This window comes from Dermacentor albipictus, chromosome 8, assembly GCF_038994185.2.
Source record: "Dermacentor albipictus isolate Rhodes 1998 colony chromosome 8, USDA_Dalb.pri_finalv2, whole genome shotgun sequence".
In the NCBI taxonomy this organism is placed as follows: domain Eukaryota; kingdom Metazoa; phylum Arthropoda; class Arachnida; order Ixodida; family Ixodidae; genus Dermacentor; species Dermacentor albipictus.
This window is the reverse complement of record NC_091828.1, coordinates 14,388,134-14,399,441: the sequence shown is the minus strand read 5'-3', so window position 1 is coordinate 14,399,441 and position 11,308 is coordinate 14,388,134. Positions and strand designations below refer to the sequence as shown.

Below are 11,308 nucleotides of genomic sequence, written 5' to 3'. Positions count from 1 at the left end.
TTACAGGATGCACACAACACATACAGGCAGTTGTAGCGTCGTATTTCTAATGTTACACGAGGAAAGAACCACTTTGTGATGTAGATTCTGCATAAAACAATGCTAGCTTGGAAGCAGCAGCGAATGCACTTCTTCACAGATGAAGGGGCATGAAGCATTGCCTTACGGCTGCTTCACGAGTACTACTGTTATTAAGTGGCAGCCTTGGAAACTCTTGCATAGTGACGAGGGTACAATTATTTCCACGGCTGTGGCATTCTATTTAAAGGATTCTTTGTACAAGTGTGCTTCATCATCACCATCAGCAGCAGCAGCAGCAGCAGCCTGGTTCAGACTGCAGGGCAAAGGCCTCTCCCATACTTCTCCAACTACCCCGGCCATGTACTAATTGTGGCCATATTGTCCCTGCAAACTCATTAATCTCATTTGCCCACCTAACTTTCTGCCAGCCCCTGCTACGCTTCCCTTCCCTTGGAATCCATTCCGTAACTCTTAATGACCATCACTTATCTTCCCTCCTCATTACGTGTCCTGCCCATGCCCATTTCGTTTTCTTGATTTCAACTAAGATATCATTAACTCGCGTTTGTTCCCTCACCCAATCAGTTCTTTTCTTATCCCTTAACGTTACACCTATCATTCCTCTTTCCATAGCTCGTTGCGTCGTCCTCAATTTAAGTAGAACCCTTTTCGTAAGCCTCCAGGTTTCTGCCCCGTACGTGAGTACTGGTAAGACACAGCTGTTATAAACTTTTCTCTTAAGGGATAATGGCAACCTGCTGTTCATGATCTGAGAATGCCTGCCAAACGCGCCCCAGCCCATTCTAATTCTTCTGATTATTTCAGTCTCATGATCCGGATCCGCAGTCACTACTTGTCCTAAGTAGCTGTATTCCCTTACCACTTCCAGTTCCTCACTACCTATCGTAAACTGCTGTTCTCTTCCGAGACTCTTAAACATTACTTTAGTTTTCTGCAAATTAATTTTTAGACCCACCCTTCGGCTTTGCCTCTCCAGGTCAGTGAGCATGCGTTGCAGCTGGTCCCCTGAGTTACTAAGCAAGGCAATATCAGCGAATCGCAAGTTACTAAGGTATTCTCCATCAACTTTTGTCCCCCATCCTTCCCAATCCAGGTCTCTGAATGCCTCCTGTAAACATGCTGTGAATAGCATTCGAGAGATCGCATATCCCTGCTTGACGCCTTTCTTTATTGGGATTTTGTTGCTTTCTTTATGGAGGACTATGGTGGCTGTGGAGCCACTATAGATATCTTGCAGTATTTTCACATACAGCTCGTTTACACCCTGATTCCGCAATGCCTCCATGACTGCTGAGGTTTCGACTGAAGCAAACGCTTTATCGTAATCAATGAAAGCTATATATAAGGATTGGTTATATTCCGCACATTTCTTTATAACCTGATTGATAGTGTGATTATGGTCTATTGTTGAGTAGCCTTTACGGAATCCTGCCTTGTCCTTTGGTTGACGGAAGTCTAAGGTGTTGCTGATTCTATTTGCAATTACCTTTGTAAATACTTTGTAGGCAACGGACAGTAAGCTGATCGGTCTATAATTTTTCATGTCTTTGGCGAAACGATGTGTACTTCGTTTGTGTTTAAATTATCATAATCTGTCGGATGTGCGGATTTCGAACATTGACCATCCGTATGGAGGTGCACTTGTTGTGTATACAAATGTTTTAATGTATTTTCCGCTGTACAAACACAGCCCTGTGATAACCTAAGGGCACTGCACTTTGTATCAATAAATTATGTATTATGAAAACTTACCATTCTTGTGTCCTTCAGAAAAGGTTTACAACGGCGCTGCCTGCTGCATTCCTCTGAGGAACACGTTGTGTGGCGCCACCACCTGGATGTCTCCTGGCTCCTCTGGCTCCTCAGCTGGTGGCACTTCCCCACCATAATCGTCCAATGTCCAGTCGCCCGCGTCCAAGGCAATGTTATGGAGAGCAACGCATGCATAAATGATTCGCGCTGCTCTATCGGGGCTGTATAGCAGTGTCCGAAAGCGCTGCAAGCAGCAGAACTTGCTTTTCAACACCCCGATACATCTCTCAACGACATTGCGCAAGGATGCGTGCTCCTGATTGTAGTGGCCTTCAGAGGTGGTGCCGGCATGGCTGCCAGGTACTGGAACAAGCAGCCATGGCTCGAGAGGATATCCTGAGTCTCCTATTACAGAAAGTGACAGCTGAGTGTTCTGCCCTAGTTAAGGGTACGCATTACGAATACTAACCAAGCAGATACTCGCCAGGCTGCAGTTGTGCCGCTAGGCGTGCACGCAGTAGGTTATGCTGCCACACCCAAGAGTCATGGCACGAACCAGGGAACCGGGGCTCCACGACAAGAATGCGAAGTTCCACGTTGCACACCTGCAATGGGGGGCAATACAAAATAGCGCTGCAGATATGCTCGAAATCCGTTTTGCCATTCATATGCACAAAAGAATACACGTACGCTGGTGCAAGTAGCAGACTGTTTCCGTCCGCTACTTGCACCAGCAGACTGAAATGACAGAATGCTAACTGTCAATTGCACAGGGTCTTGCAATTGGGGTGGGGGGCAATGCGCCACCCCCCCCCCCCCTTGTGTGGACGCCTATGGTTCACACTAATTGATAGCTAAATGAAAACTGGAGGCCCGATATAGCGCAAGAGCCCCCATACGAGCCAAAGCCAGCCCATGCAATGGTTGTAAGTACTTCCGTGTTCAAAATGCTTCCATCGTGTCTTCCCTACGGTGTATCCATTTCTGCTACGACGGCTGCCCATTTAAAACACAATTTTGGAACGGCAGACCGATTAGGCACAACACATGAAACTCATCATTACTCCCGACATGTCAGATTTCAACAAGCTCGTAAACAGTTCCCCGCATGCCCTATTTTAATCGTTACATTAGTTATTATGCCAGCTTGGGCATTAAACTGAACAATTGCGACTATGGGCGAGTAAAAATGGCAACCACAGTTTGAAGTAAAACATTCCAATGGTACTTACGACCATGGCGTTTAGGGCGTAATAACCCTTTCTCGACATGAAGCTCGCCGTGTCGGCCGGGCTGAGTCCCTCTGGCTTCATGATGGCGATCAACATGCCGTCGACGCACGCTAGCACGCCTGGAATGGCGCCGCGTCGCGCAAACACCGCCTTTGCCTCATCCTTGGCAGACGGTGCGAAAGGAAAGTCCACCAACTTTCTCCGGGCAGACACGGAAATGATGGCCTCCGTCACCTCGTGAATGGTGCTGCTCACGGACGACTGTGCCATGCCTACGTGTTCCTCGCGACCAACGCTCTTCTGGAAGCTTCCGGTGCCGAAGAATCGCAGCGCGCACAACACCTTGTTGTGCCATTACCACAAGCCCGGATTCCGAATCTGCAAGATGCGGAATCTATCCTGCGAGCGCCCTAATTCTCCCTTCACAAGTCAAGATGCTGAGCCGTCAGGCAGCGGTGTCCTGCTGCGGGAGAAGCCTCGGCGAGCAGCGTGTTTGGACGTGTCAGCGTGTGCCAGACAGCCCGGCGCCGCACCTCCTCTTGCATGGAGGTCTCCGCGCGCGCGAACTTTGAACCGGGTGGCCAGCGCGGTCGCTGGTTGCACCCCTCGGACGACCGTCGTGTGCTGACTTTGTATTGGGCCGTTTGAGTGACAATGGTTCCTCGGGGATTATAAAAGCAGCGACGCGCTGGCTGAAAAACAGGATCCGCCGACCCACCGGGAGAGAGTGTCGCTCCCGACTGGGGTGAGATGTGTCACGCGTTTTCGCCGGACGCCGTCGTGCGGGAACAGTCGCGTTTGTGTGAGCTCTCGGCCCCAGTGCCGATCCGATCTTGTCCTGTACAATGACCTGTATATAATGTATAAAATCCCTTTCGTTATTCTCATCGACGCCTGGCTCGGAGTCTTCGCTACCAACGCTCTGTCACGAAACGGGTGACGAGCGCTACGGGACCACAAAGTCGTAATAGTGGTGCAGCGGTGAAAGTTCGTAACACTGGCGGCACCGGTTGGATGTCGTAACACTGGATGGCAGCTACGGGATTGACCGGCATCAGCTACCTCGGCGCGGTGAGTGCCTGAAGTTTACCTCAAACACCAGACTTTCTCTGACACAGGTTATAGTAGCTTAGGGAAGGATTTGGTGTTGCATTGTGATAACCTTGTGTGTTTCAAGCCTAGTAAGAGTGTTTTGAAAACCAGGGGATGCTGAGGGGGTAAACAGGGCAGTGTGTGAAATACTTGCATATGTCTTACTAGTAGTGTTATAGTAGCGTACGGCAGGTATATTCAAAAAGGGTAAACAGCAGGAGGACAGTGTGAACGATGGAGAAGTACAAGGTCAAGGAACTTCTCGAAATTTGTGAGGAGTTGGGCATTCAGTTGGGCTCAACCAAAATAAAGAATGCGATCCTTGAGGTCATGAGGACCGGGGACGTAACGGCTGAGGAAGCCGCAGAGGCCTTAGCGGGTATCAATGAACGTCGGGAAAGGGAGGAGAAGGAACGTTGCGAGCAGGAGAGGAAGGAAAATGAACGACGGGAAAGGGAGGAAAGGAGAGAACAGGAACGTCGCGAAGAGGAAAAGGAGGAAAGGAGAGAACAGCAACGTCGCGAGGAGGAAAAGGAGGAAAGGAGAGAGATTCGTGAGCACGAGCTTAAAATGAAAGAGTTGGAGACCCGAAATAGCTCGCCAGCGCCTAGTCTCACTTCTAATGTTCCAAGAATACGCGATCAACTTCCACCCTTTGTCGTCGGAGAGGATATGGCCAAATACCTCGTGAAATTTGAGCACGTGTGCGAACGGAATAGCATTGAGCGATCCCTTTGGGCACAGAATCTGTTAGCCTTGCTTCCTGGGGAGGCATCAGACGTAATAACTTGCTTATCGAAAGAGGCGTTTGAGAGCTACAGTGATGTGAAGGAAGCGCTACTGCGGAAGTACAAATTGTCGCCCGAAGCTTTCCGGCAGAGGTTCCGGTATGCAAAAAAGGGTAAGGAGTCGAATGTTGACTTCGCGTTTCGTCTAAAAGCCGACCTGGTGGAATGGCTGAAGGGCGAAGAGGTTTTCGACGACCGCGACAAAATTGTCGAATGCATCGCGTTGGAGCAGTTCTACCGTTGCATTGATGAGGATGTCCGGCTCTGGCTGCAAGATAGGCTAAAGGAGGTTAAGCTAAACAAGGCAGCAGAGTTAGCGGAAGAGTATTACACCCGCCGCAGCTTGCACAGCAAGGCAGTGCGCATAGAAAAAGCAGATAGAAGAGATGGGTTTTACGGGAAGCCCGACGAACGGAAGGAAATCACGCGTCGCGAGTTTCGGGAAGACGAGTCCCTTCCCAAAGAAACTGTAAGGGATGGACAGAATGCATCTCAGAATGATGACGATGGTCCGAAACAGCGAAACGAAATGACGCGTTCTTTTGAAAAACGGAAACCGTTAACCTGCTACAATTGCAAAAAGCAAGGGCACATCGCTGCAAGCTGCCCAGAGAGAATTGCTTTTGCAACGATACAGGAAACTCGCAAAAACATACGTCTATTGGAGCCCTATGTGCAGGAAATTAAGGTAAACGGCAAGAAGTGCCGAGCACTGCGGGACTCTGCAGCAACTATGGACGTTGTTCACCCGTCTTTCGTCTCCTTGAGTGATTTTACGGGAGAGTGCGTTAGGATACGGCAAGTGGCCGAGAAGGAGAGTGTCTGTTTACCGATCGCAACGGTTATCATTGAAGGAGAGTTTGGGAAAACTAACACCGAAGCCGCTGTGTCAGCCGCCCTCCCAGAGCAATTTTCCTACCTCTTCTCAAATAGCTCGGAGCAGCTGCTGAAGGATCAGGGCAAGTCATTCTTTGCCGACGTGGCGTACATGGCGCTCACGCGATCCAAAGTGCGCCCGCTGTCGAGGGAACTTGACTTTGCGTCGGTGAGCGAAAGGCGGTGCGGCACACGGACTGATCAAGGTAACTTGAGTGGCGAGCAGTCGCGGGAGAGGCAGAGCTCGGAGGCTGGCCTAGACGAGCGGGTCCTGGAGGTGAGTGGGAGTGACGCGTGCAGTGCTAGCCGGGATATAGACGCGACGCCGCAATTAGGCGACGCGGGCTCCACACTCGCTCCGGTTTCCGCCAGCCGGCAGGAGCAGGCTGCAGTTGAAAGAGAAAGTCTGATTCGCGAGCAACAGGAAGATTGTTCACTAGCCGATCTGAGGAAGAGCGTCAAACGGGGAGTGAAAAAAAAGGGGGTTTCATTTGGCAAGTAATCTGGCTTATTGTACCGCCGCTACACGGATAAGCAGGGTCGCAAATATAAGCAGCTTCGGATTCCGCGAAAATATCGCCGGGAAAAATGAATGACCTCATTTGCTTCCTCAGTAGTATGTTTTCGGTCCAAAGCGATTTCAAGGGGACCATTCTATTTGTCATTATTATTGCTGATTAATAATTGTTTCTATTTTGTTGTGTTGTTGATTTGAAAACTGATTGTTTGAGCCTTGTGTGCTAGATCGTACACCTGCCTCTTGTTGCAGCGGGAGCAAAAGGGGATAGCGATTTAGTTAGGTTGATTTGAATTATGGCTTTGTCTGGTGTTTGACGGGAGACAGAGGGCACTTGTTCGTGTTGGGTGTTGCCTTTTGCCTGTCGGTTTTGCAAGCTGCAGAACGACCAAGCGGGACCAGTGGCGAGAAGCAAGATCTTAGGAACGACCCGAGCGGAGCTGGTCAAGGTGCCTTGGCGACGACGCGGTGTGCAGAGCTCCTGTCCTGGCGAGTCGGACCTGGGCACGTGAAGTTACCTGGCGTCCCGACACTGGACGTGAACTTGGACGAGCCTGACGAACGTGCGCGCCCGGCATCCGAGCCACGTGGAGGCAGCTCGTCTTCCCGGCGCCTTATCTGAGGGCGGGGATGCTGTTGTGCCATTACCACAAGCCCGGATTCCGAATCTGCAAGATGCGGAATCTATCCTGCGAGCGCCCTAATTCTCCCTTCACAAGTCAAGATGCTGAGCCGTCAGGCAGCGGTGTCCTGCTGCGGGAGAAGCCTCGGCGAGCAGCGTGTTTGGACGTGTCAGCGTGTGCCAGACAGCCCGGCGCCGCACCTCCTCTTGCATGGAGGTCTCCGCGCGCGCGAACTTTGAACCGGGTGGCCAGCGCGGTCGCTGGTTGCACCCCTCGGACGACCGTCGTGTGCTGACTTTGTATTGGGCCGTTTGAGTGACAATGGTTCCTCGGGGATTATAAAAGCAGCGACGCGCTGGCTGAAAAACAGGATCCGCCGACCCACCGGGAGAGAGTGTCGCTCCCGACTGGGGTGAGATGTGTCACGCGTTTTCGCCGGACGCCGTCGTGCGGGAACAGTCGCGTTTGTGTGAGCTCTCGGCCCCAGTGCCGATCCGATCTTGTCCTGTACAATGACCTGTATATAATGTATAAAATCCCTTTCGTTATTCTCATCGACGCCTGGCTCGGAGTCTTCGCTACCAACGCTCTGTCACGAAACGGGTGACGAGCGCTACGGGACCACAAAGTCGTAATAGTGGTGCAGCGGTGAAAGTTCGTAACACTGGCGGCACCGGTTGGATGTCGTAACAACCTTCCTTTCTGTGGAAAGGCCCCTGGCTCGCTGGCATCCAATGATAGGGTCAAGCTTGTCACACAAGCTGCGCACTGTTCGTTTGGACAGACGAAAATACTGCCGGAGCTCTTCTTCCGTCAACTCTTCAACTGCATCATCTACCTCGGGTCGTCGTCTCTGCGCGACTGCAGCAGCCGCACAGGCGACACGAAACGACACGGCAGAGAAAGCACACGCCATGTTCTCAAACTGTTGGGAGCGTGGAATTGCATTAAACCGGATACGAAGGATGCTAACTGTCCCAAGCACTTACGTTCTAATCCAATCCAAGCCGTCTGGTAGCCGTTCTAATCCGTTCTATCGCTCCGGACGGACTCTCCGTCCGTTCCGTGGCGTTCGTCCGTAAAGGCCGATCCACACGACGGACCAAATTGCTCTTTTGGACCGCGGTCCGCGCATCACATGATAGGACGTCACCAGTTCGTGCGTACCGCCGTTGGCCCGCGCAAGACCGCGGCCCTCGCGGTCCAACATATCGCCGCGGCTTTTCCCGCTTCCGTTTTGGCGGCGGACCGCATGCAAACCGTAGCGATTTTGGCTCAGCCAACGAATGTTGTCCGGCAACAGAGTGTCTTCAGCCAAATCCAATCTAGTTTTCGGCTCAGCAAAAGCCCGTCAAGCCAGTCATTTCATGTCCGCCGTTCAGCCTACACGTGCGTGCAGCAGATCTATTTTTTAAACACCGTGTCCCCTTGGAGTGACGAGGAGGTTTTTTCATTTTGTATACTTCGTTGAGCAGTTCCGGGCGTTGGGAGACTCGAGCCGGAATGATAACAATGATAACACTCTGGCCGAGAGTGTAGCTGGTTGGTCTGCTCTGCCGTCTGCTATGGTGGTCCGCCATGTGGATGGGCTCTGCGCCGGACCGCGCCGGGCCGTGACGTCGCATCACGTGACCGATCGGCCCGCGGACTTGATCCGTCGTATGGATCGACCTTTAGCAGACGACACAGAATGATTATGACCAGCTAGACGTCACGGCTCACGTGACAATTGACGTCATGGCATTCGTCGAGGTTCAATTTGACCAATCGTGTGCGGCTCGATGGAACGGACCGCCTCAATTCTATTTTGGAATGGGTACAAGATCGCACCCCTAGTGTCGACGAGTGCTTGGACAGGTACGCCGTCTAATTGACACGTGTACTTATCTTTATCGGGCGACCGCGTATCGCTGCCTAACAAATGTAATCGCACAGCGTGGGACGCGCTGTGCGATTACATTTGTTAGGCGAGTTCTAGAATGTTATCGATGCTTCTACCCGGCTGTATGTTGTCGGCGAGCCTTGTGTTATCTGATTTCATCACGTGACACGATTGGTGTAGAACTTTGTGCAAGGCACGCGGATCCGAACGATTAGTCTGGAACATTCGACGACTGCTCTATAAAAGCCGACGCGCTTGACCCGCTGATCAGATTTCCAACGATCGCCGACCGTATTCGCCGCTATCGTTGTGCTATAAGTGTAGCCTGTTTTTGTGGGCACAGGTTCGCCCAATAAAACGATCATTTCGCTAATCACAGTATTTCTACTGTGTTCTTGAACGTCACCGCCACGTGACATCTGGTGGAGGTGGTTGTGCGTTCATGTACCGAACGCCCCCGCAAAGCCGCGATCCAAGACCGAAGCCCGAGGACAAAACCAACATCGCCCAAGACCAGCATGCTAGCCGCAGACTGCAAGGACTGCCCCCAGAGCACGGACTTCTACCTGAGACGACAAAGAAGATCGTGGTCAAGGCAACCCCAATGGCTGCCCCAGCGTCCCCGTTATCCTACAACAACCTCGGGACCCACCGACCTTCCATGGAGCAGCGACTGAAGACCCGCAATCCTGGCTGGAGACCTACGAACGGATTGCGACATTCAACAACTGGGACTCCGACGACAAGCTGCGGCATGTCTACTTCGCCTTAGAAGACGCCGCCAGAACGTGGTTTGAGAACAGGTAGTCGACCTTGACAACGTGGGACCTGTTCCGTAGCGGCTTCCTGCACACCTTTACAAGCGTCGTGCGCAAGGAAAGGGCCGAAGCTATGCTGGACGCCCGAGTGCAGCTACCAAATGAGAACGTTGCCATCTTCACGGAAGAAATGAGCCGTATATTTTGCCACGCCGACCCTGAAATGTCCGAGGAGAAGAAACTCCGCCTACTCATGCGTGGTGTGAAGGAGGAACGTTTTGCCGGAATGGTATGAAGCCCACCAAAGACAGTCGACGGGTTTCTTCGCGAGGCCACCAGCATCGAGAAGACACTCCAGATGCGAAACCGGCAATTCGACCACCGCCCGAACTCGACAAGCTACGCGGGAGTTCAGTCACTGGCCGCCGACGACCTGCGCGAGACTATCCGAGCGGTCGTGCGGGAGGAGCTACAGAAGCTCTTCCCGTCATCTCAGCCTCAAGTGACTTCGATTGCCGACGCCGTACGTGAGCAGCTCCAACAACAACTCGGAGTAGCCCCTGAATCGCCGCAGCCTCAACCTGAAGCGATGACATACACCGCTGTAGCCCGCCGTCACGTTCCCCCTCCACGCCCACGGCCGGGCCCAGTGACGACACAGTTCCTTCGTCCACCACCACCCCCGCCGCCAGCACGCCAACCCGTGAACCCACGCGGCATCCCAAGGAAGACTGACGTTTGGCGCCCTCCCGACCACCGCCCGCTCTGCTACCACTGCGGAGAAGCCGGCCATGTGTACCACTGATGCCCATACCGGGAGGTGGGACTGCGAGGTTTCACCGTTAACGCCCCGCGGCCACAGATTGGCGAACGACCTCGCGATATCGCCGACTACCTTGCCGCCACTCAATGGAGCCCTCGACGACCTTGCCGTTCGCCGTCACCAAACCGCTACCTGTCGCCTACGCGCCGACCATACACTGGCCCAGTCCGGGGCCGGTCCCTCAGCCCATACTCGGAAAAATAAAAGGAGCAACCGATGGAGGTCCGGTTGCTGTTCGTCGAACTGACGAAGATGCTCCGCCGCCGGCGAAGACGACGAAGAGACCATCTAGACGACATAATAACGACACGCCACCGTCCCGACGAAATCAGGAAGCCAAGACTACGCCGACGAAAGACGACTTGACGACGCGACGTTCCAACTTCAGTTCGACACGAGGCAGCCGTGATCCGACGCCAAGACCCAACTGTAACTCAAGAGAAAGAACCACCGACCTCGACGTGCTTCTCGACGGCCACGCAGTCACCGCCTTAGTAGACACAGGAGCCGATTACTCCGTCATGAGTGGACCCATCGCCACCCAGTTGAGGAAAGTTGAAATTGCATGGGAACGCCCTCAAATTCGGACCGCTGGAGGACACCTGATTACGCCGACTGGGATCGGCACAGCAAGAATTACCGTTCATGACCGGACTTACTCTGCCACCTTCGTTATCCTCCAACAGTGTTTACGAGACGCCATTCTCGGCATGGACTTCCTGAATCAACATGGCGCAGTCATCGTCCTGAAGTCGAAATCGATAACGCTGTCACAAGATCAAGCGATACCGCCGGAGAGCTGTCGTAGTCACCACGCCTCGAATGTGCTCGAAGATCAAGTGAGAATCCCGCCGCGCTCCTGCATTATTATTTCCGTCGGCAGCGAAGCACCCGCTGACGTAGAAGGCGTCATCGAGGGCGAC

General features: G+C 52.8%; 1 protein-coding gene across 1 annotated transcript; it reads right to left on the bottom strand.

Annotated features, from left to right (window-relative positions):
- Window positions 1-1,819: 1,819 nt before the first annotated feature.
- Window positions 1,820-3,296, bottom strand: LOC135896646 (putative nuclease HARBI1). The gene is made up of 3 exons (XM_065425124.2): window positions 3,027-3,296; window positions 2,264-2,399; window positions 1,820-2,157 (listed from the first exon to the last, which is right to left on the bottom strand). The coding sequence occupies exons 1-3, from the start codon at window positions 3,294-3,296 to the stop codon at window positions 1,820-1,822; spliced, it is 744 nt and encodes a 247-aa protein (XP_065281196.2).
- Window positions 3,297-11,308: the final 8,012 nt, after the last annotated feature.